The sequence below is a fragment of the Bos indicus genome, chromosome 11 (assembly GCF_029378745.1).
Source record: "Bos indicus isolate NIAB-ARS_2022 breed Sahiwal x Tharparkar chromosome 11, NIAB-ARS_B.indTharparkar_mat_pri_1.0, whole genome shotgun sequence".
NCBI classification, from domain to species: Eukaryota; Metazoa; Chordata; class Mammalia; order Artiodactyla; family Bovidae; genus Bos; species Bos indicus.
The window spans coordinates 95,064,488-95,090,314 of record NC_091770.1 but is presented as its reverse complement, the minus strand read 5'-3'; the positions used below and the strand labels follow the sequence as shown (position 1 = coordinate 95,090,314).

At 52.0% G+C, this 25,827-nt stretch overlaps 2 protein-coding genes across 2 annotated transcripts in view; one reads left to right on the top strand and one right to left on the bottom strand.

Annotated features, from left to right (window-relative positions):
* PSMB7 (proteasome 20S subunit beta 7) overlaps positions 1-5,732 on the top strand; it is a 57,320-nt gene extending 51,588 nt beyond the window's left edge. The window contains exons 7-8 of the mRNA XM_019970814.2: positions 2,886-3,037; positions 5,504-5,732. Coding sequence (XP_019826373.1) covers positions 2,886-3,037; positions 5,504-5,615 — 264 coding nt within the window. The 3' untranslated portion in view covers positions 5,616-5,732. The remainder of the gene's footprint in view (positions 1-2,885; positions 3,038-5,503) is intronic.
* Positions 5,733-6,586: 854 nt separating this feature from the next.
* Positions 6,587-25,827, bottom strand: part of NEK6 (NIMA related kinase 6) — an 86,304-nt gene continuing 67,063 nt past the window's right edge. The window contains exons 8-10 of the mRNA XM_019970810.2: positions 19,043-19,137; positions 11,283-11,396; positions 6,587-8,102 (exon numbers count right to left, since the gene is read on the bottom strand). Of these exons, the coding sequence (XP_019826369.1) occupies positions 7,992-8,102; positions 11,283-11,396; positions 19,043-19,137 (320 nt within the window). The 3' untranslated portion in view covers positions 6,587-7,991. The remainder of the gene's footprint in view (positions 8,103-11,282; positions 11,397-19,042; positions 19,138-25,827) is intronic.

Here is a 25,827-nt window from a genome sequence, read left to right as displayed (position 1 = left end):
GGTGCTTTGATACACGGACCCCCCCCCCCACCGGGTCCCCCAAAACAAGTTGGAATGGTTTTGCATTTGTTAACTTAGTGGTTGGTTTTTGCTGTTTCTATGGTAGCAGCTTGCTGGTTTTAGAAAAGGCAGAGGAACCAGAGATCAAATTGCCAACATCGCTGGATCATTGAAAAAGTAAGAGAGTTCCAGAAAAACATCTATTTCTGCTTTATTGACTATGCCAAAGCCTTTGACTGTGTGGATCACAATAAACTAGAAAATTCTGAAAGAGATGGGAATACCAGACCACCTGACCTGCCTCTTGAGAAACCTGTATGCAGGTCAGGAAGGAAGGGTTAGAACTGGACATGGAACAACAGACTGGTTCCAAATAGGAAAAGGAGTACGTCAAGGCTGTATATTGTCACCCTGTTTATTTAACTTCTATGCAGAGTACATCATGAGAAACGCTGGGCTGGAGGAAGCACAAGCTGGAATCAAGATTGCCGGGAGAAATATCAATCACCTCAGATAAGCAGATGACACCACCCTTATGGCAGAAAGTGAAGAGGAATTAAAAAGTCTCTTGATGAAAGTGAAAGAGGAGAGTGAAAAAGTTGGCTTAAAGCTCAACATTCAGAAAACAAAGATCATGGCATCCGGTCCCATCACTTCATGGCAAATAGATGGGGAAACAGTGTCAGACTTTATTTTTTGGGGCTCCAAAATCACTGCAGATGGTGATTGCAGCCATGAAATTAAAAGACGCTTACTCCTTGGAAGGAAAGTTATGACCAACGTAGATAGCATGTTCAAAAACAGAGACGTTACTTTGCCAACAAAGGTCCGTCTAGTCAAGGCTATGGTTTTCCCAGTGGCCATGTATGGATGTGAGAGTTGGACTGTGAAGTAGGCTGAGCGCCGAAGAATTGATGCTTTTGAGCTGTGGTTTTGGAGAAGACTCTTGAGAGTCCTTTGGACTGCAAGGAGATCCAACCAGTCCATCCTAAAGGAGATTAGTCCTGGGTGTTCATTGGAAGGACTGATGCTAAAGCTGAAACTCCAATACTTTGGCCACCTCATGCAAAGAGTTGACTCATTGGAAAAGACCCTGATGGTGGGAGGGATTGGGGGCAGGAGGAGAAGGGGATGACAGAGGATGAGATGGCTGGATGGCATCACCGACTCGATGGACTTGAGTTTGAGTAAACTCTAGGAGTTGGTGATGGACAGGGAGGCCTGGTGTGCTGCGGTTCATCGGGTCGCAAAGAGTCCGATACGACTGAGCGACTGAACTGAACTGAACTGAATGGTAGCAGCAGCCACCTCCCCCTCTAAGATGCTTTCTTTGCTCCCACCTTCACTGATTTCCAGTAAGGCTTTTGACCTCCATAGACTTGGGAATCCCAGGAGAGAACTTCTAATGAGAGGATCCTGTTTGAATGAATTCTGTGGGGCTGAATATGCACAAGAGAATAACTCATTTTACTGAGCCCACATAGGTGCCACTCAGGAAGTGGGAAACCTGGCGGAATAAAGATCAGAATAACGCCCAGCCCCTGCTGCTGGGTTGCTGAGGATCCCACTTGCAGCAGGGCCTTCTCTGAGTCTGTAGAGGGCGCTCATGTCACTGGAATCCTACTTACTGGCTTTGGGCAGGTTGAGCAGCAGAAGCCCTCTTCTCAGGACTTGAAGACAGTGAACTCGCTCTCTTTGATCTCAGGCTGGAATTTGGGCCAGGCATCCGAGTTTCTCCAAGGATGTTGCTTGGATGAGCTCTGTATTTCAGCTTGCCAGGTTGGACTCCATGCCCTCATGTATGGGGAAGGGGGCTGAAGCTCAGGTTGAAGTCTCTTCTCTGCAAGATTGGTTCATTTTTTGGTCCTTATGTAAAGTGATTGAATCTGGTGTTCCCCCGGTCCTGCCCTGCTGCCTGTGGCGCCTGCCTTCTGCTTTCTGAGTGCCTGGTGTGCAGGCCCTCCCTGAAGTTTTGCTGACCCGGCCAGTGTTCTCACAGCTCCTTCTCAGTTACCCGTTAGCCCTTAATATTCTGTGTTGTAGTGACTTCAATCTGGTGCTTCATGAATAAGAAATAAATTAATCTGCATTGTCTTACCAGTAATTGTTGGAGACTTAAGACTTGCTCTTAAAGGAAAAGTAACAGAGTGATTCCCAGAAAGGAATCACTTCAGCGAACATGCAGACTTACTAGTGGGAGGGGACAGGTTCTCTAGTGCAGGAGGTCTCCGCCTTGGCTCTGCTAGCATTTCCCCAGAATTGTGTTTTGGTGTTCATCTTTTTTACCATGATATTGACTTTACTATGTTACCAGGAGGCAGATTCCGACCATTTTTGACATTTTTGATCAGGGGTCTGCAGACTACAGCACGTGGGCCAAATCTGGCCCAGCACCCGTTTTTGTTTGATGAAGGTGTATTGGCACATAGCCACACCCACTTGTTTACATATTCTGTGGCTGTTTTATGCTACTGTGACTGAGTAGTTATGACGGAGACTCTATCCACAAACCCAGAATATTTACTACCTCGCCCTTTGTTAGAGAAGTTTACAGACCCCTGTTTTAGATGAAAAAGCTGCTGTCAGCCCACAGTCCTATTATATGGTGGGTGTCTGAAGTGAAAGTTTGTTGAAGAGGGCGTGTGTGCGTAAAGGATTTGAAAGGCCTGGTTCTCTTGCTTACCAGCTGCAGAACCTTGGGCAGATCATTGAAGTACTTTTGAGACCTTTTCTTCATTAATAAAATGGGCACTAAAAATAATGCCTGCCTCACTGGTTGGCCTTTTCCCCTCCCCTTTTCTCTTACTGTTTCTGACAGCACTCTGGACATCAGAGCAGGCCCTCCATTCGACTGGGAACACTCTTGTTGCTATTTTCTTTCTTAGGAGGAGGAAGCTAAGAAGCTAGTAAGTGAAGCCATAGCAGCCGGGATCTTCAACGACCTGGGGTCTGGAAGTAACATTGACCTGTGTGTCATCAGCAAGAGCAAGCTGGATTTTCTCCGTCCGTACTCTGTGCCCAATAAGAAGGGGACCAGGTAAGTGAAGGCTTCCCCTTGTGGCCACCCTGACTATATTCATGGCATCCGAACAGGACTTCCTTTTATGTGTACCCATGTGAAGCCAGTGTACCCAGGCCAGCTTTACTCAGCAGACCTTTGAATCCGTATTTATGACCGTGAACTGCTTTCAAGTGTAGGAAAGTGATGTAATCTGTAAAATGTTGATGGGAGTTGTTGAGTGGACAGATTCCTAGACTGCGGATTATGGGGAGAGGTTTGAATTCAGCACGTGCCAGCCTTTCTCTGCTTTCTTAAAGATGCCTCTGAATTCTGTATGAAGTTCTGTGAGAAGGTACATGTTCCAGGGCAGCCAGCCCATAGCTTTTTCTCAGAGTGGTCCAAGAGTCTGAAATGGTTATCAGCCATTGGTTAAATAGTCTCCAGAAGTTAGCCTTTGAGAGCTAACTGGTGCTTCTTCCGGTTGTGGAGGGAGCCGTGCCACTTCCTTAGCATGTGGCATGTGCTGAGCTGGCGCTGCAGCCCAGCTCAGAATGGGTGAGGGGGGCGAGGGGCGCATCGATTTGCTTATGTAACTGGAAAGTGGCCAGCCCTGGTGGCAGGTGAGCGGCTCAGCAGCAGTTTCGAACGGCTGTGCAGCTGCCTAACCTCTTCCTGGAGGCTGAGCCACTCAAAACGTGGCTCCTGAGCTCTGCTCCAGCGGCCTTCATCTGAATGTAGGCAGGAGCAGTTAGAAACTCAGCCCCAAGTTTGGCCAGAGGAGAGCAAGCACACCCCCTTCCTCAGTGCTGCTTCAACTCCCACCACATGTACTCAACTCCAAGTCAGGTAATTCACAAGGAAAGGAAAGAACATTGAGAAGTAGCAGGTATTCAGTGCAGTGTGTGCTCAGCATTGTGGACCTGCGGGGTGTTTGAGACGGGTGGGACAGCACAGCAGAGAAGAGCTCTGGCTTGGGGTGGGGACTCTGGGCACCTGTCTTGGATCACCTTGGGGCTGGACAGGGTGATCTCTGCTGAGCCTGTGGGATTCCTCAGGCCCTAGGTGGGAAGGGAAGCAACATTTCGGGCCTGGGCTGTGTTGGACCTGGCCTTGCATGTTCGCACTGGCTCCTCTGTAGCTTGGTATTGCAGCCCACTGTTGGTTCAGGTAGACGTGCTCCTTTTGTGCTGCTGAAACCAGGTGCCATAACCCAGGGTGGGAAGAGGCTCTCCACTCCTCCCACAGACTTTGTGGTTCAGGAGTCCAGCACACAGGAGTCCCGGGGGCTCTGGCTCCAAGGCCACAAGCCGCCAAGGGTCCATCCAGTCGGGGGAAGGAGCACTATCTCCACACCAGAGCCGGGGGCGGGGCACACCTGAAGGAGGTGCCGCTGCCTGGGCCCTTCTAGAGCAGAGTGGGGACTGTGGGAAGGTTTCGTAGAACTAAAGGCCCACTGTACTTGGCTGCGCAAACTCCTGTTTTTGTTCAGAGCTCTGTTATATCACCCTTTTTTCTGTCTCCTGCCCTCTTTGAGCACAAGCTCCCAGGTGAGAGGATGCATTTTCAAGGAGCACATGGTCACGGCACAGCCAACAGCCTCCTCTTAGTCCACGTCAGGTGGACAGAAAGTGTCTCAGCTGCGGACAGGCGAGAGGAACAGTTGGACTTGCGCTGCTTCGACAGTGTCCCACTGTGAAATTAGCAATTCAGATTTTATCTTATAGGCTGCCATGCTCAGAGAAACCTTTCATTCACCTAAGCAGAGTGGTGTTGGGTGGGCGTTAGTGGTATCTACTGTGGCCCTCTGCTGCTGCTGCTGCTGCTAAGTCACTTCAGTCGTGTCCGACTCTGTGCATCCCCAGAGACAGCGCCCACCAGGCTCCCACGTCCCTGGGATTCTCCAGGCAAGAACACTCGAGTGGGTTGCCATTTCCTTCTCCAAATGTGTCCCTTCTACTGTGTCCCTTTAGGGACAGTTAGCTCTCCCTTCTTGAGTCTCGAGTGTGGTCAACAGTGACAAGCCCAGAGTCTGGCTGCGGGTCATTTTTGTACTGTTAATGCTTCCAGATATTTTTACCATGTTTAAGGTTACGGTTACGTCATCTGGGGCAGTGGCACCTTAATGAAAGGATTGGCTTCCTGCTGTTTACCGAAGGGTATTAATGCTTTAGGGAGGTTGAAGCTTGAAGGCAGAGGAACAAATGCATCTCCTGGGGATGGGGAGGTGGGGAAGGAAATCCGAGGGTCCACTTAGTGCCAGGTGCTCGATCTTACCTCTTTCCATGTGCATCCTGTCTTCCTGTAGCCCCATTTTGTAGCACTTGAGAGCCGAGGAAAGTGACCTTTGGGGGAGCCGAATCCCCCCGCTTCAAAGAACTGGCAATCAGGAAAGCCAGGACTCCAGTGTAGGCCGGCTTTCCCCCAAGTACTTGTCCCTCTCTCCAGCCCTCCGTCAGGCCCCTAGGGGATCCTAACTCTCTGCTTTTGTATTTCTCTCACTAGGTTTGGCCGGTACAGGTGTGAGAAAGGGACCACTGCCGTCCTCACTGAAAAAGTCACGACCCTGGAAATTGAGGTGCTGGAAGAAACAGTCCAAACAATGGACACGTCCTGAATGGGGTCGGTGGATGGCGGGCTACAGCTCTGGAGGACGGGCAGTGGAGGCTCCCCCTGTAAGACATTCGGCCAGTGCTTGCTGAATGAACCCAATAAAAAATGAAAACAAAATTAAGTGGCTGAAGTCGGAGCTAGTGGTTTCCCACCCCTTTGCTAACTTACTTTTCTCTTTGTTCAGGGTAGTCCCAGGCTTCTTCTTTTTCTTTGCTGCTTAGGATGAGTGCAGCACAGCCAAGTAGGAAAGAACCACTCATCAGTTCTGAGCACCAAGAACAAGCAGGTAGGTGGACAGTGTTGCTTTGCTCTAGCTGCGTGACCCTGGGTGGGCTCCACTTTGCCCAGTTTCACAGACAACCCAAGAATGCTTGGGACTTACTATCCATAAGTTAGGAAATGACTGTTTCCCCAATACTCAGGCCTGCTGAATGGTTGAAATTGTATACCTCCAGAGGGTCCTTGTACTAAGCAGAATTGTTCTCAAGGGGTCGAAAGTTGATGGCATGCAGAAAGCTAGTTCATCTGTGTCCAAAGCTGATACTGCCAAGGGAGACAGACACAGTAGGGATTCTGAGAGCCATAAGCAGAATATTTGCAAAAAGTCTGCCTGGAATCAGAAAAACTTTCAGTGCTAAGTGCCAGCCAGACAGAGTCTGACTGTCCCCCAGGGCATGCTCATCTGGGGGACACGAGAAGGAGGCCCAGTGCCATGGTCTCCCAGAGTGAACCCACTCTTGGGCAAGCTGCCCCGGTTAAACTGCCAGGAGTGGGGTGGGGAGAACAATGCAATTATTTAGGATAGCAACTTGGCTGATGATTTATCAAACTTATCTGGGGAGCTTAAAAAAATTCCCAGATTACTCAGTGTCTGGGGCCTGAGAAACTGTGTTTTTAAAAGCAGCTTTAGAGATTGTGCTGCAGTGTGAAGCTGTTTTAAAAGAACTCACGAATCATAACGCATTCACAGAAGGATCCCTCTTACCCATTTTATTTCAACCATGGAGGATGAGTACAAAGCAGAGGCTGCATCTGAAGAAAATCTCTCAAACGCGACAGTATTACAGTAGAACAGAGTTCACACAAGAAATCGGCACACTGGCCAGACCCAAATCCTTTGTCCCCATAGAGGCCTGACCAGGACACCAGTGGGGCGGACACATGCGCTGTCTTGTCTGGAGGGCTGAACTGTCACCAAGTTAGTGAGTGACGATTAGACCATTTGAGGATTAACTTGAGTGTAAAAACAAAATTCAAACTACTTCCTTCAGAGCTTCAGTTTCCCTTAAGTTCACATTTATAAATTAATCTTCACAGTTAATCCTATTTGGGAGTAAGAAATAAATGAACACACTTCTGGTTTTCTACAAATAATACAGTTGTACGTTTAACTCTTGACTTGCATGGTCCGTGGATTTCAGCTTTGTGAAGGGGTGAGTAGCTACCATTTTTGGATCATCTGCCATGAGCTAGATAAATTTACATATTTTATCTCAAATTCTGTCAGCAACCCTGAAGATAGATGCTATTAAGTCCATTTTGTAGATGAGGCAACAGTCTCAGAGAGGTTAAGAAGCTTGCCCAGGGTCATGCCAGGAAGGTGCAGAACCAGTGCAAAGCCCGTATATTTTTATTTCCTATGCTTCCTTCTCAGGGAGGAAAACACTTCACACTGATCATTAAACGAACCGCCAGCATTCAAGCCGGTGATGAGGGCCTGGTGCTGGCGGGTGTTCAGAAGAGGGCTGAGCCGACTGCACAGAGAACACTCATGGCTTTCAAATACTGTTTGCCTCTATGTCAGATGCTGGGTTCACCTCGTCGTCATTTATCAAGTTATAAACATAGAGAAAAATATTAGGAAAATCTCCACTCTACTTAAAAAAAAATATTTCCACTTTCTTCCCTTACAAGAGAGTAAATTAAGCACACAGCTTGATTGTTTGAAAAGATTCTAAGAGCTAAACTTGCCACTATCCATTTAAAAAGGCTCACTACAAATCAGAGTCTCCTGTATTCTCCTGTTATTACAAACCTTGACAGGTCACTGAAGGAATTATCCGAAAGATTCACATTACAGTCCAGATATAAGGGGTGTGTCAGTGGCTCACTGAACCATCCACCCCTGGCAACCCAGCTGAGAGTGTTCACAACAGTTTAAAGAAAGGAGTTTCAAATGTGACCACCAGTAACACATGACCAGTGCCCCTCCCCCCAGCAGCCCTGTATTCAGCATCTGCTATGAAGCCTGGGCCCCTCTTTGGGGAACGTGCTGAACCCTCTAGTCTTAGTTGGTCCCAGCTACCAGGTGGCCACTTTGGAGAAGACTCAGGTAAGGCAGGTAAGGTGTGGCTTCTGAGAAGGCACGCTGCATCCACGCTCAGGTGCTTGAAGTCCACACGTGCATCTGTTTGGCAATCTGGTGCACATAGGTGATGTCGGGTCTCTGGTTGGGGTCAGGGTGGATACACATGCTGACCAGTTCTCGTAACTGCAAAAGACAGATGATGCCTATTACTCCCAAGCAGCCTTGTTGAGGTTCTGCATTAACTCATTAACCCTCACGGTACCTACACGATGAGCAAAGACATTCAAGACGGGTGAGTGGTGGGCGAGCAGGGCCAGTGTTTGGCCTGTCTGGTCCCAAGGGCCAGGTCTTGGAGACCCTGAGAGTGTTGCCTCCAAAGAACTTTGAACTTCTGCTGTCTCCACTGCTGGGTAATGTGTGCGCTGTGTGTGTGTCTGCTGTCAGTCATGCAGACGCCCAAAGCAGAGGACAAAACTCAAGGCAAGGGCTTATTGATCATAATAAATGCATTAACATGCAGCGGAGCTGCAGTCTGCCCACCCCCTGGCCTCTTTATTGTGCTCATGAAAGACGGAGCTTTTAATTATACAGACACTGAAGGCTGCTCCTGCCTCCGGGTGGGGGAGGGGTACCTTGAGCCTCTGATCACCTCCATTCTTCTGATAGCCAGAGTGCCAATTATTTTAATGGTAATTAAAATAATGACCTTAGAAAGCCTACATCTTAACTTGCATCACTGGGCTCACTGCAGTTTTTTCTTTTTCATTTAAATACCTGCTGCTGGAAGGGCTGGCCAGGCACAGCAGGGAGAAGGGAGATCCTGACTTAGGGGGCTCACACAGACTCTGGGCTTGGCCCAGTGGGTCTGGTGGTGTGCATCCTGCTTCACTCCTGAGCTGTTCCAGGCTGAGGGATCTGGGGTTCCTCCCCCTGGGAGAGGTTTCAGCCTGTGTGCTGCCTTACTGGGAATTTCACTGCTTTATAAACACTGGGAAGCTCCTGGCCAGATGCAGCCAAGCCTGCAAGACCGAACTCCAGAACCTCAGTGTTTGGGGGCAGTGGCTGGGGCTGGCCTGTGACGTGTGAAAGTGCCCAGGAAAACCACATTAAGGTAGTCTGCGAGTAGACCACACAGTTGGGAACAAGTGTGTGCCTGAAAATTTTGAAGAGAAACAGTGTCTTATTCCTAAAAGGAGACAGAACTTCAAAAGTGAGGTGTGCAGAAGGGCTCCAGTGCTAAGATTTAACACCTCCAGGAGCTGCACACAGCTGGTGAAAGCCAGGTGCTCTGGGGTGGAAGCACTCTGGGTGGTGAAAGGACCGACTTGGGAGGGAAGAGGGCCAAAGGCTGTATGAGAATTCCTTCATTCCAGCTTCTAACCATGAGACAGAGCTGACAGTTCCCATTGACAAACTGGCAAACTGGCCCAGAGAAGTTGTCATGTGCTCCAGGTAGTATGACTCCAACCTTCTTAACAAATTCCAACCAAATTCCAAATTCAGGGCTTCCCTGGTGGCTCAAGGGAAAAGAATCTGCCTGGCAACACAGGAGACATGTTCGATCCCTGATCTAGGAAGATTCCCACATGCTGTAGAGCAGTTAAGCCCCTGCACCACAAGCACTGATCCTGTGCTCTGGAGCTGCGACTACTGAGCCTGCGTGTCCAGCATGCCCTAGAGCCTGCGCTCTGCACCAAGAGGAGCCACTGCAAGGGGAAGCCCGTGCGCCGCAACTGGAGAGCAGCCCCCGCTCACAACTAGAGGAAAGCCCTCTCAGTAACAAAGACCCAGCACAACCAAAAATACCTATAGATAAAAAAAAGTCCAAACAAGGGGAAGAAAAACCAGTGCAACTGTTAAGTTGGTGAACAACTCAACTAGTTTCTCCATTCCTACCAACTTCCACCCCAGAGCATAGGTACTTCCTCCAAAGGTCGCAGGAGAACTCTGCAAGCCACTGAAGCAACAGCCACAAGAGAGAGTGCAGTGAGCAGCTCTAGGGTGTGCACTCCTGCCCGCCCTCTGGCTGCTGCGGGGAGTCCACAGAGCCAGCAGGCGTGGGAACAAAGGCTGCCAGAAGGGTGGCCGAGGCCCCTCTAGTCAGCCTGCTTGGATGCAGGGTTAGCACACTGGGACACCTGGTCGCTACGGCCTGGTGGGCAAGGACTGCTCCTTCCAGAACCTTCACAGTGGTGAAGTGAGCAGTCCAGACGCTGCCTCGCCTTGGCTGGATGACTGGCTATGGAAGAGGGCTACACCCTCAGGAAATAGGATGGCATGGCAGCTAGGTGCAGGGTCATCTGGGTCAAATGCTTTCATCACAAGCAAGTTACTTAACCCTTCTGAGTCATTTAACCTTCCTGGTAAACTGGCATTAGGGGCAGGGGGATTCATCAGTCCTAAATGTGAGCTGCTGTTACTGTGAGGTGATGGCCTGTGGTCCTGCAGGGTGAGCCCAGGGAGACTCACACTCTCTGTCACACCCCCTAGTACTGACCCTGAACACGACCTGTGGAACGTTTCCTTTGAACCAGGCTCTGCTACAGCCAGTGGCTACTCTGGCTGATGGTGGTGGTAGACGTTAGCCTGGTGCTGGACTGAGCACGTCCCCCTGCATAACCTCAATCCTCTGCGGGAGATTCCAGGGTTACCGCTATTTTACATGAGGAAACAGACTCAGTTCAGTGACTCACCCAAGAAGCGTGAGGGTGAGTATGTTACACTGTTAACCACTCTGGGCTGTAAACCTGTCCTCTCCTCTCCTCACCTTTTATCCATGAAGGCAAAACATCAGCCCTGCTTTTAAGAAGAGGGACCTGAGGCAGAAGACGCTCTCCCACAGCTTTAGCCATCACAGCCTGACTGCCAGACTTGTCAGAGTCTGTATCCAGAGCCCCTGTCCTCAGTGTAGAATGTTGAAAATAAGCCCACCAAAGGGTCTGACGCAGGTCTGCTTGCTGTGGTTTCCTCTCATGGGAGCGACGTGGCTGCCCATCATAGCGTGGGGCCAGCGAGGCCCTGCCGCCCCTTGTGTACCTCCTGTTGTCTGAGCCCGTCTCGGGGTCCCAGAGCAGCGAGCCTCACTCTAGCCCTGGGCTGGGAGCCAAATGGTCAGAAGGGGGCACGTGGGGCAGCTCCTGCTGGTTCCTATCCAGTGGGTGGGCTGCAGCCCTGCTGTCGGGGGCCACACCAAGTCCCCGAGATCTGCCTCTTAATCTGCCCCCCACCCTGAGTTCCTCACTCCAGGAAGTGGAGAAGTCACTTCCTTCTGCACCCTGTTAAGTGAACCCAAGCTCAGCCCCTCCTGGAGCCTTGCTGGTCGTCGGAGCTCACCAGGCCCAGCCCTGGCGGCTGCAGACCCACCTTCTCAGAGTAATGTTCCCCGGGGAGAGGCGGGTAGTCACACTGCTCGATCTTCTGGCAGAGGGAGAAGAGATTCATTTTGTCTCCATAGAAGGGGCTCTGAAGAGCTGCCATCTGCAAGGAGAGGGGTGAGAGAGGAGTTTTTGGCCCTGAGGTCCAGGGGAGAAGGGGCTGCTCCTCCGGGGCAGGGTGCTTCCAGGTCCTCACTGCAGCGGCTGTCCATTGAGGCTCCCCCCCATCCTGAGAAAGCTGGGGTGCAACAGCAAGAGGCCGTTTTAACACGATCCTTGTTACATAAGCACATTAAAAGGGACAAAGGTTTCAGTGACAAAACTAAGGGCAACGAAGAAGGTGCATCTGTGTCCTGAGGGCCAGGCGTGTGCAGGCGCCTGCCTGCCCACACCTCAGCTCCCAGGGGCTGATTTTGGTTGTAAGTACACAGGGCATGGGGAGACAGGCCCTGCTCAGGAGGAGCTGTGCTTGGGACTGGTGGGTTCCTCTTGTCACATGGTCTTATATTTCTAAAGAGCAATTCTGAAGACACTCATGGGAGGATGTCTATTTGAGAAATAAATTTAGGAAACTGCCTACCTAGATATGCAGGTAACACCACCCTTATGGCAGAAAGTGAAGAACTAAGAGCCTCTTGATGAAAGTGAAAGAGTGAAAAAGTTGGCTTAAAGCTCAACATTGAGAAAACTGAAGATCTGGTCCCATCACTTCATGGCAAATAGATGGGGAAACTGTGGAAACAGTGGCTGACTTTATTTTTTGGGGCTCTCCAAAATCACTGCAGATGGTGACTGCAGCCATGAAATTAAAAGGCGCTTACTCCTTGGAAGAAAAGTTATGACCAACCTAGACAGCATATTAAAAAGCAGAGACATTACTTTGTCAATAAAGGTCTGTCTAGTCAAGGCTGTGGTTTTTCCGGTAGTCATGTATGGATGTGAGAGTTGGACTATAAAGAAAGCTGAGTGCCGAAGAATTGATGCTTTTGAACGATGGTGTTGGAGAAGACTGTTGAGAGTCCCTTGGACTGCAAGATCCAACCAGTCCATCTTAAAGGAGATCAGTCCTGAATATTCATTGGAAGGACTGATGCTGAAGCTGAAACTCCAATACTTTGGCCACCTGATGCAAAGAGCTGACTCATTTGAAAAGACCCTGATGCTGGGAAAGATTGAGGGCAGGAGAAGGGGACGACAGAGGATGAGATGGTTGAATGGCATCACCAACTCAATGGACATGAGTTTGGGTAAACTCTGGGAGTTGGTGATGGACAGGGAGGCCTGGCGTGTGGCGGTTCATGGGATTGCAAAGAGTCAGACATGACTGAGCAACTGAACTGAACCTAAGGGCTAACATTTGATGTGTGGGGTGGAGGGGGTGGGGAGGCATTTTTTGCTTTCATTCTGGCCGTGCTCCAGCCCATCACAGAGCTGCTGTGGAAGCCCAGGGTTCTGGGCAGTGGCTGCTGCTGCCTGAAAGCTGCACATCCAGACATTAGCAGAGGGCGCAGGGCTGTTTGGCTGCCCATGAATGCAGGGCCGGGGACCCTGGGCTTAACAGACATTGCAGACAGAAGCTTCGTGAATCCCACCCAGCTCCACACACACACACTGTGGGCCTGGCCCCCCATTTCCTCATCTGAGATTGACACAGTTCCCCCTGCAGGGTGGCGGTGAGCCTTGGCCAGCACAGGAGGAGGGTCCTAACCCGAGCTGTCATCCTCCGGCTCCACTCTGGAAGCAGGCCCTCTCCTAGGGGCTGTGGAGGCCCTGGCGGGTTCTTGCCCCATCAGGGAACTAGCTGAGTTTCCCACCTCACCACTCAGCACCCTTGGGGGTGTCTTCAAAGGGGACACAGGAACCGAGGAGTGGCCGTGTTAGGCGGCCCAGTGAGGTGCCCACTGGCCCCATCTGCTGATGAAGCTGTAATGGGATTAAAGTGCCGCCTGTCACTCCTGCTTCCAGTTGACAGCCCAACTCCTCTTGCTACTCAAGCACCGTCAGGTACCTGTGCCCATCTGGCCGTTCGGCCCTGGTTCCCCTCGAGGAGCCGGTGCCAGGGCCACTCTGTATGTGGACCGCAGCCAGAGTCTCCGGGACACCTGCGGAATCCTTGCTCCCTGTCAGGCTCCGGAAGGTGGGCCGGTGAACCCCATCTCAGGGCAGAACATGGTAGGTAGCCCGGAAGCTTTAGTTCCCTGGCCTGCCCCCGTGTTCTGTTCAGCCTGTGAATAGGTCAGCTGACCCTGAGAGCATAGCCTGCCTCCTTCAGGAGGCACAGGGGGCTTCAGACCCCACACAGTGTCCTTGGGCTTCCAAATGGCCTTTGGAGAGGCGGTGTGGACTGGAGACCTGGGGTTTCCTCTGACCCAGGTCAGGAGTCTCCCCAGAGCAGCACCTGTGGGCCCAGGGCCCTGGCTGAGTGATTTCAGAGGGGTGCTGAGCCTTACCGCTCTCTTCCGCCTGACCAGGGGCTTGGGCCCCTCTAAGGAGGGCTGCAGACCACCTGGACTGTGAAACCTCCCATGGGAAGGCTGCAGGGAGTGGCCATGGCACTTGGCAAAGCAGGAGGGGTGTGCAGAAATGGGGAACTGTCTTTTCCAACTAGCGTGCAAAATGGCATCGCTTGGGTGATTTATTTCCAATAATTAAAACGAGAACCTCAGGTGCAAAGGGTTAATTGGGCAGTTTCAAAGGGACATCTGTTGCCACGGCAGAGAGCAGCTGAGGCTCCAGGGCGGTCACTCAGGGTGATCTGGTGCCCTTCAAGTCAAGGCAGGTGGATTAAGGCGGATTTTCCTGGAAAGTGTTTCTGTCCAAAGTAGAAAGGATGTTTAAAGTTGGCCTCACTAACACGGGCTCTGGTTTTTCATGTGTCTGACCTGGGACAGGGACTGGGTGATCCTTTCAACCAGCCAGCCTGATCTGATTTGCACAAAAGGGCCCCAGAATGGCGAGGCCTGAGCCCTGTACATGCCGTTCCCTGCAGATAACCTCTCCATCCCCTCCAGCGCCTTCCCCAGTTTCAGAAACGCTTTCTGAACAGGGTCAGCAGTGAGCTCTGCCAGAGGAGCCCTCTCAGCCTCCCCGGCTCACAGTGGCTTCTACATCCATACACGCAGATTCTAGTGGAAGCAGCATCCCCCTGCTCCCCCTCCCCAGGCCGCTCCCCTTCCAGCTGCTGGCCACGGGCCTTCCACTCGGATCAGAGCATCATGCTGTGAAGGAACCTCTGGGGTTGCTGGGGACACTGGGATTAGAACGATTAGCCCGGATGTCGAGATCTTCTTGTACCGGCGACCACCCACCTCTGATTGGTCGAAGCAGAGGAGGAATGGCTGTTCGGGGCTGACACTGCTTGCCTCGTTAGGACTGCCAATGCTACGGCTCTCAGCACTGCTCCTCAGATGCAGAACTTTTCCTCCCTGGTGTCATTGGGATGACACATGGCCAGAGAGATGGGCGAGTATGGGCGCTTGCCCCCGCCGGGAGGGCTCAGGGAAACTGGTGTGTGATTTGAGATGTCAGAAGGAGAAGTGGTCTCTGACTCAGAGGGGACAGAAACTGCCTTTGACTCCGGCCCTGTCAGGGCCTCAGACATCCGTCTCATCACCAGTTTCTCCCAATCTTGTCCAAGAGTGAAGGCTGACCCCAGGGGCTAGCTGCCAAGCAGTCTGTTGCCCTGCTTCCCCAGCTTCTCCAGACCCTTCTCTGGCTCAAGCTAGAATAAAGCAGGATTCCACACAAGGCACAGCTCCACCCTAGTCTTCCCTCGCTCCCCCTCCGGCCCACTTTTCTGCTGGTCTCAGCCTTGAGGCTGCTGTGAGAAGGCCCCCCACTGAGGACCCTGATTCCTTCAGCTCCACGCTCAGAGCTGAGCTCCCATGTAAATAAGTAAATTCTGCAGAGCCCAGGCGGCCTGCTGAGCGCCTCCACAGGCGTGCCAGGTAATGAAAACAAAGCACCAGGCCTTCCAACAGGCCAAGCTCAGGCATCCCTGCTGGGAGCTCCTGGAGGGGCCACTGCAGTTGCTGGGGGCTCCTCACAACCAGTCCTTCCCCGAAAAAGGGGCTCTGAGCCGAGGCCCCGCATCTCTTTCTCCACTGTCATGCCTCCCCTGCTGGCTGGGGAGAAGGGATGAGGCCCTGGCTCCACAAGGACCACTTCCCCGGCTCCTGTTCACAGAAGGGTGGGTATCTATGCCTGGGTACCACTGCTCATGTAGGCCACTTCTTGCTGTGTGACCCTAGACAGTCTCTCCATGCCTCTCAGCCCGCTTCCTCCCTTACAGCAAAGCTGGGACTGGCCTGGTGTCATTCTTGGGATCCACTCCAATGTCCAGGGCAGTGCGGCGCCCAGCTGCTGAGCTGTTTGGCCTGTTTGTCCCATGCTGACCTCTTCAGGACAGATCCTACTTGGCACCCACCAGAGGGGTGCAGGCCAGGTGTATTGCTTTGTGGCGGCTCCTCACTAGCCATGGGGCGACATCAGCATCTTCAAGTGACCTCAGGAGGTTTTCAGTGGACATATGGATGCCCAGGTGGAAGGTGATGTGGTGGGCTGAATAAAGGTCCCCAAAGATGTTCACATCCTAATCCCAGGAGTCGGCAAATGTGTTGCCTATATGGCAAAATAAATTTGGCAGATGTTATGAAATTAAGGATCCCAGATAGGGGGAGAGTCCTACGTGATCCAGGTGGGCCCTACTACATGTAAACACAGTATCTTTATAAGAAGGAGCAGAGAGACTGGAGTACAGAAGAGGTCAGTTGACTTAAGTGATACGATGAAGAGATCACAAGCCAAGGAATGTAGGTGGCCTTTTCCTTTTCTTGCCTTGAGTCAGGGAAATTGTGGATTTCTGGCTTCCAAAGGGGAAGATAATAATTTTATGTTGTATCAGGCCAACTGGTAATCTGTCACGGGGACTCCTGATACTCCCAGTCCACTCTGGGGATCGGAGGGAAGGGTGAGCCTGTCTCTGTCGTGTGCAGGTTTCCTCTGGCTCTGTGCTGCCGCCTGCCGCCCTGGCCCAGGGGTGCTCCCTTGGGTCCGCTCAGAAGCCTTGGAAGTGATTTGCGGGTGGTGGGGGCCATGGGGGTGGGAGAGCCTGTTGCAGCTCTACAGGCTGGCGCCCTCAGGGTGCCCCACAGGCTGTGCAGTGGGGGCTCCAGCCGTGTCTGGGGGACGCTTCCTTCCAATTACCATGGCCCTGGGCTCAGGTGCGTCTCCCTCCCTGTCTGCTGGGAAAACATCCAGTTCTGTTTTCCCACAGGGCTTGGGGGTGGTAGCCTGGGGAAGAGCCCCCACTGCCTTCCGCCCTCAGAGGCGCCAGCACGCCAACCACACCAGCCCTCTTCTGTCGGAGATCCAGAGCCACTGGGTTTAGGTCAGCTGTCCCCTCGCACGCAGGACTCGTCTGATTTCATTGACTTCCCATGCCTGGCTGCGAGTCACACAGCTCCACACAGTGCCAGCAAATCAATACTGAAATAAACCAGCCCCTCCAGGCTGGGGAGCCACTATGGATGCTCCCTCTTTACACATGTGTTCAGGTGCCCATGGCAGGGACTCGAGGACAGTGTCTGCCTCTAGGGAGAGGGCACCAGTGTGGACGGCTTGGCACCAGCTCGGGAGCCCCGAGGACAGGAGCAGGGCCGTTATATCCCGGCCACCTGCGTGCCTGTTTGTTTCCATCTGGAGACTTGCATGGTTCAGAGGCAGGAAGTGACTTACAGAAATCCCGAACACGGCACAGAGAAGTAGAGCACCACCTGGACTAGGTGAGTGTCATGAGGGCAGGAGGACAAAGCCACATCTCCGTGGGGATGGGTGACAGTTGGACTTTGGCTCCCCGCTGGCCGAAGCGAAAAGGGAAATATGGCCAGCTGCTCACATGCACTGGCTCAGGGGCTCAGGGGCAGCAAGAGGGGCAGGAAGAGCGATTCCTTGACCTGCCCCCCGACCGCCCAGGGCCTTCCGAGCCGGGTGCCGTCCTCACCTCATGAGCCAGGTGTGAGCCCGTTACACCTGCACCTGCAGCTCCTGGGCCCTCACGGGCGAAGACTGAGGTCAGGGCCCACACCAGGCCCTTCATCTCTCACCCAGTCACCACCACAGCTCCCCACACAGGAAGCAGTCCAGCTCAGCCCTCTTCATCCCTGGGGCGGGGGAAGCCCCTGAGCCCTGATGCCCTGCAGCTCCTGGGGGGCACCACCTCCATGGGCTACTCCTGTTTGGTGCTTACAAAAAATTCCACCTACAACAGATGCCCCTGTGAGGCCCAGGAAACACAGTCTGCTCCCCACCTCTGATCACCAGGGCCTGGCTCACCCACAGACCGTCAGGAGGACTCAGTGGGACACGCACACGGCACACCTCCAGAAGAAGGGGACTCAGGCTCAAACGCCACCAGGGCCACACTTCCACGTGGCCTCATCTTCAACCACAAGGCTGCTCTTTAAAATGAAATGTGTGCTATTAACAGCAGGCCACTGGCTTAAAAAGAAAGACGCTGTGAAGTTTAAACCTTGTAAAGGGATCAGCGTTTGGATCTCATAGCCTTAATCTGTAATGCAGTGAGCAGGTATCTCAGCACCAAGAGACTCTGATGGATAGCCACCCCAGTCCTGGTGCTTCAGCAGTGGGCAGCTGACTCCTGAAGTCTATACCCACGGGCCACGAGGTCAATTCCCAGGGCCAGAACTCCCAAGGAAACAAAGAAGTCTCTGCAACTCCAAAACACTCCTGGTGGCCCCTTGATGCTACCCCAACATGTCGCTGCCCTGGGAGATTCTTCAGCGTATTGGTTCTAAGCCAGATTTCAGGGATGCTCAAATCCACCCCAGGAAAGCAGAAAAATAATCAAGGTTCCAACTCTAAACCCAAAGCATGTTTGGTGTCTCTCAGCCCTGGAGGGTCTTCAAAGCCCTTCAAAGCCTGAAATAAAATGAAATGTTATTTCATTTACCTGGCCTGTGACAATGCAGGATGCTACCACTGCCATTTTACAGACAGGAGACCTGCCCAGCAGGGGGTGGGCCATGGCAGCAGGAGGGTGTGACTGCCAACTTGGAGATACTAAAGTACTCCGCCGCCTCCAGCAGCTGCAAAAGCTCATGTTGTCTCATGTCTGAGCCTAATAAGACTCAGAAACATTCCTGTCCCTCCATCCAGGTTGGCCACCAGATCTGGAAATGGCCATCTGGTGGCTCCGTCTCACAGCTCAGGAGAGAGGCTGGTGGTCTCTAGGGTGACCCACGGTCTGAACCTAGAAGATCGTGGCCACCCCTTGGTGGGGAGCATTTCAGAGGCATAGGCCCGAGCTGACAGGGGCCCTGCGTGGGGTCTGGTCCACGGGTAAAGGACAGGCTGAACAGAATCACCCCGGTTACCAGGGAAACCAGGGCAACCAGATCCCCCTGCCTGTGCTCCTTCCATCAACAAGCAGACACTGGACACTCTGTCTGGTTCCAGTCTGTCTCCCTTCCCAGATCTGAGCAGCCCAGGGGCGAGATGGCACCCAGCCTGCCACTGGCCATCCCTCTAACCCCTTCCCGCCCGACAGTGCTAATCAGGCTGACGTTGGGCAGAGCGGACTGGTGAAGGACCAGACCCAGATGGTACCAATGCCACAGGCAGACGTGCATCCCGGATTTCCACCGAGCTGGTGAGGTGAGCCCTGCCCCAGCTGGGTGCCCATCACGCTCACCCTTCTAAATGCCACTGGGCCACGGGCCGTACACTCACCTCGTACAGCAAACAGCCCAGAGACCAGATGTCAGACTTGAAGTTATAGCCGTTCTCATGGATCCTCTCTGGTGACATGTAGTACGGCGTCCCCACTGAAACACAGCAAAGGGACAGGCAGGTGCTCATGCTCTGAGCAGCGGGGAGGCGGGGGGGAGGGGGGGGTGTGGGGAGGGGCCTGACCTCAGCCTCACTGGGATCCTGGGCAGCCCCCTTGCCCTCTCTTCCTGCCCCCTTCTCTGACAAGTGAGAGGGCTGGGTCAGACTGCAGGGCCCCATGCTCGTGGGGCCCTAAAAGTTCCTGGAAACAGGGACCCACTCAGACCTGAGAATCCATCTTGGGGTTGGGTGGTGGAGGACTGCTGTTCTTTCTAATTGCCCAGGGTAGGGGGACACAGAGGCCAGGCTCTGGGAAGCAATTGACCAAGTATCCTCTAAAAGTGACTGCTTAAATCCCAAAAGAGTTCAGATAAGGTTCTCAGCAGTGAAAGCCACCATGGTGACTGCTGACCAACCATGGCATGGGAGCCCATTTAACAGATGGAGAAACTGAGGCTCAGAAAAATGACAGGAATGAGGTTCAAACCCAGATCTTCAGGCTCCAGAAACTGAACTCTTGGCCACCACCCTTGGCTACTAGCACCAATCAACATGTCCTGCCTGAGATTTCTTAACTAGGACAGAAAAGATACTAACCATAAAAGACTGATTAACTGGACTTCATTAAAATTAGGAACTTCAGCTCATGAAAGATCACTGAGAGTTAAAAGGCAAGCCACAGACAGGAAGAAAATTGTCCCAACGATGATCTCATAGACAGAATATAGTTTTAAACTTCTATAAATCAACATATAAAAGACAAACATCCACCCTCCCTCAAATTAGCAAAATATTTGAAGAGTCATTTCAAGAGGAGACTATCCAAGTCACCAATAAGCATGTGAAATGAAGCTATATTTCTCATTACTGATTAGGGCAATGCAAATTAAAAGTACAATGAGGTACCACCTACCCACCTGAATGGTTTAAGCTAAAAGCCTTAGATAACTAAGGTGGCGGTATGCAGAGCAACCGGAACCCTCACGCATTGCTGACGGGGCCATAAAAAGACACACTCACCCTGGGACACCATGTGGCAGTGTCTACTGTACTACAGTTGCACACTGCCGCCATTAAAACCCAGCAATTCTTCTCCTAGGTGTGTGCCCGAGAGAAGAGTACTCTGTCCATCAAGAGACATGATCAAGAATTCACAGAATGGCTTTATTTGTAATAGCCCCAAACTGGAAACAAGTGGTAATCAACAGTAGAAAGGATAGATTGATAATGTGGTCTATTCACACAAGGGAACGCTAAACAGCAATGAACAAGAGCAAATCTCAGGTACATACCACAAAAGGGACCGTTTTCACAGACACAATGTTGAGGGAAAGAAGCCAGGAACAAAAGAATACCACTATTTGATTTCATTTTTATCCAAAACAGGAAAAATTACTTTATGGGGGTAATGTTCAGGAAAGGGCTTGAGAGAGCTTTGCTGTGTGCATATCATGTCTCAGTTAAAAAGCAGAGGCGGCACATTTAAAGACGAGCCGGGCAAGCATGGAAGGAGTTCCTGGTGGGTAGTGAGCTCCTCATCACCAGAGGCATGCAAGTTGCAGCAGAGCAGCTGATTTGGCAGGGCTGAGCAGGGGGCGTAGGAACCTGGATTTGCAACCACAGATTTATGTAAGAATCTGAAATTCTTACATCAGTCCATCTGAAGGACAGCTGTTCAGGAGGCCAGATTTTAAAGACTGTTACACAGAGGACATTTACACTGGCCATAAGAATCTGACGGTGGCTGGGGCTGTTCTGGTCAGAGTCTATGAAGGCAGCCACAGTCCAGTGTGGCAGAGGCTGAGACTGAGATGTAGACTGATGACCCTAGGAAGGAGGGATGTGGGAACACAGGGGACCCTGGGGGGAGAAGAGGCCTGTTGATGAGCTGGACTGGGAAAGTGATGGCTGCCCCAAGGCAGGGGCCTAGACTTCAGGCTGTCATGGGCCAAAGGCGTTTCAAGACAACTTATTTTTACCAATAAAGGTGTTTACGTTTTCATTCCAATCCCAAAGAAAGGCAATGCCAAAGAATGCCCAAACTACCGAACAATTGCACTCATCTCACACGCTAGTAAAGTAATGCTCAAAATTCTCCAAGCCAGGCTTCAGCAATATGTGAACCGTGAACTTCCTGATGTTCAAGCTGGTTTTAGAAAAGGCAGAGGAACCAGAGATCAAATTGCCAACATCCGCTGGATCATAGAAAAAGCAAGAGAGTTCCAGAAAAACATCTATTTCTGCTTTATTGACTATGCCAAAGCCTTTGACTGTGTGAATCACAATAAACTGTGGAAAATTCTGAAAGAGATGGGAATACCAGACCACCTGATCTGCCTCTTGAGAAATTTGTATGCAGGTCAGGAAGCAACAGTTAGAACTGGACATGGAACAACAGACTGGTTCCAAATAGGAAAAGGAGTTCGTCAAGGCTGTATATTGTCACCCTGTTTATTTAACTTATATGCAGAGTACATCATGAGAAATGCTGGACTGGAAGAAACACAAGCTGGAATCAAGATTGCTGGGAGAAATATCAACAACCTCAGATATGCAGATGACACCACCCTTAGGCAGAAAGTGAAGAGGAACTCAAAAGCCTCTTGATGAAAGTGAAAGTGGAGAGTGAAAAAGTTGGCTTAAAGCTCAACATTCAGAAAACAAAGATCATGGCATCCGGTCCCACCACTTCATGGGAAATAGATGGGGAAACAGTGGAAACTGTGTCAGACTTTATTTTTCTGGGCTCCTTCCTTACTCCTTGGAAGGAAAGTTATGACCAACCTAGACAGCATATTCAAAAGCAGAGACATTACTTTGCCAACAAAGGTTCGTCTGGTCAAGGCTATTGTTTTTCCTGTGGTCATGTATGGATGTGAGAGTTGGACTGTGAAGAAGGCTGAGCGCCGAAGAATTGATGCTTTTGAACTGTGGTGTTGGAGAAGACTCTTGAGAGTCCCTTGGACTGCAAGGAGATCCAACCAGTCCATTCTGAAGGAGATCAGCCCTGGGATTTCTTTGGAAGGAATGATGCTAAAGCTGAAACTCCAGTACTTTGGCCACCTCATGCGAAGAGTTGATTCATTGGAAAAAACCCTGATGCTGGGAGGGATTGGGGGCAGGAGGAGAAGGGGACGACAGAGGATGAGATGGCTGGATGGCATCACTGACTCGATGGACATGAGTCTCAGTGAACTCCAGGAGTTGGTGATGGACAGGGAGGCCTGGCGTGCTACGATTCATGGGGTCGCAAAGAGTCGGACACGACTGAGAGACTGATCTGATCTGAAATACAAAATCCCAACTACCACTTCATGTCACTACTTCTCAGTTTAACACTGAAACAATGAGATCAAGGACAGTGTCTTACACTGAGAAAGTTTAGCTATTTGAAACTTATCGTCTTGCTTTTCCCCTCTCTTTGGAGATGGGTGAGAAATTCTATTGTGCCCGTCTTGTAGAGGCCATGAACAGTGTTGGAAACTCCTGCTCCCAGCCTGAGCACCCTGGGAGCAGGATCTCATTACCAAAGCGTCCCAGTGCCCTCCCCGGGACCAGGCCACAGCGGGTGCCCTCTAAGCATCTAGTCACCAAGTCAATGAATCCATCTGCATGGTATCAGATTGTATGTATCAGCATAAACACTTTTAAACGCAGCCTAATGCACTATTTACTTATGTCTGTCCAAGAGGGACTAGCTGATTATTGCTTTACTGGGTTACCAAGCACTGTTTGATGGCAATAATCTTTAAACCAGGACAGCAGCCATCACTTAAATAGTTTTAAGAACTGTGTCATCCTATATGCATACTTTATGGCTGAAATCAGGGGGCTAATTGCTACTTAGCAGAAAGAGCTGTCAGTTAGCAAATGAACCCATGTGGGATTCTATAAGCAAACTGCACTTCTAGTAGCAACCCCTTGTACATTTTGGTCACAAGGGAGCAAAATGAAAATGAATGGGCAAGTGTGAAACGGATGACTTGTCATATCCAAACCACAGGATGAAATCCAAACAGTTCTCACATAACAGTGGGAACCTCAGACCAAATGGCAAGCGATCCAGCACTCGGGGTGGGTGGACATGCTTACCAGGTGAGGACTGTCTCCCACACAGAACCACCACACAGGGCTGATGGGGTGCACACAGAGATGGCGCAGGTCACAGGCCCTGTCCTCAGTGAGGGACAGCAGGTCCACTGTCTGGCTGCACTGCACCAAGACCCCTGGCCAACCACCCCCCACCCCACTCCCTAGCCAGAAGTGTCGGCTGGCCCTGACACCTCTTCCCACCCTGTCTCACCCTTCGCTTATTCTCGATCCTCCTGGGTCCCCACAGGAGGGACTTGGGGGAGAGAAGACCTGCTGAGTGATCAGGCTTTGGCCTGGCAGGGCTGCCTTGCCAGGCCCATCTGAAAGTGAAGACTCTGAGTAGCTGGTCCCCCTGCTCGAGTTCCCCTGCTGGCCACCCCCGCCTGCCCTCCAGTTCAGCTGTGCCTCCGCTTCTGGGTGGGCTTCTCAAGGTCAGTCAAAGCGCCCCCTCCCCTGGCTAGGGAGGGCCAGCTGCTCAGTGGATCGGGGCCTTTCCTTTATGTCCCTGTCCCTCTGCTGAGGTTCCAGATGCCTGCCTCGGCCCTGCTTGGGGTGAAAGCCTGGAGGCACCGGGGAGAGAAAGCTGGGGGCATCATCTTCCCCTCTCCTCTCAACCTACCTTTTTATTGCTCCTTCAGCTTTTACTCGTTTCCACCGGATATGAGGGGGAAAAGGCAAATATATCCTAATGAGATCTGTACTTTCTTCTAAAATGCCAGGGCTACATACTCCATCCATTCATCTCTCTGTCCATCCATCCATCCATCAGCATCCAATGTTAACTGAGCCCCAACGCTCTGCTGGACCCTCCCAGGTGTGGGTCTATCAGTAGGTAGTGAGTTGCCTGTCCCAGCAAGTGTCCAGGAGGAGGCAGCAGAACAAGGAAAGAGTTGACTGACCAATGGCTGTAACCAGATCACCTGAAAGAGGTTGTTAAAAATCTGGACCCCTGGCCCCTGCATCTCCCACAACCTCCTGGAGCATATCATACAACTGAGAGGAGCTCTGCAGCGTCCCACACTGGCCCTCCTTTCAGCTGCTCAGAAACGTTGTGGAGCCATGAATCCACCAAGTGCTAACCGAGGGAAGTGTGGCCTCTTCCCTGACCCAGGGGAGGGGCCTCTGCATCTTACAGTTGGGGTGCTCTGCCTCACTGGAGGGCTCTTCAAACTACAAAGCTGCAAGGGGTGAACACAGCACCTCTTCCTGTTGTGTCAGCTTTTCCAGGGAATGAAGTCTGTAAAACTCTACTTTTATGCCCACAGTAAGTGCCCAGACATTATGAAAGATAACATTAAAGATAAAATGAGAGACTTCAAAGAAGTTCCAAGCTTGCAGCAGGCCCTGGAGAAGTGACCCCGACTCCCAGGGGTGCTGGGGGAGAGAGGGAGAAGCTGGCAGGGGGAGGAGCCTCCGCAGACAGTGGCCCTAAACGCCAGGCAGGGACCTCCGTGGGCACGTCCAGCGGCAGAGCAGCGACAAAGCCTTCGCAGAGACGCTCAGATGCAGAAAGCGCACAGCCAGGGTCTCAAATCCCCTGCCAGCAATCTCCCCATCAGCCCCGCAGCCCCCAGCCCTGCCCCCACCCTCCCCTCCAGGGACGGAGCTCTGCATATGAAAGAGGAGCCCAACAAACCCTGACCTTCCCCGCGTCTTCACCTAGAACTCCCAGATTTCAAACCCGGCAGATATCAGAGGAGAACGTGGGACCTCAAAGCGGAGGCTGATTAAAGCGCCCCGCTTCCCGAGATGCGCCACTCCTGTCAAAACAAACTTTGCCGTGTTTTGAAATGCTCACAGTGTTTGAAACATGTTCATTAGATATGAAAAAGGCAAAGATATCACATGAAGGGGAGGCTGGCATCTGTGGGCTGCACTTCTTCCCCAGATGGTGGTTTTGAAAACGGCTGGGAAAGGGGGTGGGGGCGCGGACACGCACCCCCAGAGCAGCACCCCAGCCAGGCCTGGACCCGTTGCAGCAGAGAACCGGACCCTCTCTCTCTAACTCCAGTGGAACACGGGGTGAACTCAGTGGTCCGTGGGGGTCCTCCCTGCCACATTCTGGAGCCCTGGTATCTATCTCAGAAAAATGGGGATAGTCTGAACTCCTGGCACATGGATAGGAGGAAGCAACAGCTCTGGGAAGGCTCTGCTCCCTACAGACCCCAGGGGCTGGGCAATGGAGGGGGGTGGTCCTAGGAAAGGAGGGCTGGGGGTGCCCAAGAGGGCAGGGGAGCCGGTGAGGACCAGACTCCTCTGTGCTGCAGGAGGCCCTGACCCATGAAACTCCCTCCCTGCCCCCGACAACATCAGGCCTCACTTCCTGAGGGGGCTCCCCTCCTCCCTGGTCCCCTGGCCACTGTCCTAACTGCTGCACCTCACCTGGACAACGGTTTGGCTTAGCCCCCCTGCCCCACTGTCCTGCCCATTCTCACCGCCCCCGCCCCGCATCCTGCACCCCAAGGCAGGCGCCACGTCTCTGCCTTAGGCCGAGGGCTTCTCATCCCCCAAGAGAGAAAAGCCAAGTCCTCAGCTTCCGGGCCCTCTCCAGACTCTCCCCGCTCCGCCCAACACTGGGACCACAACACACGAAC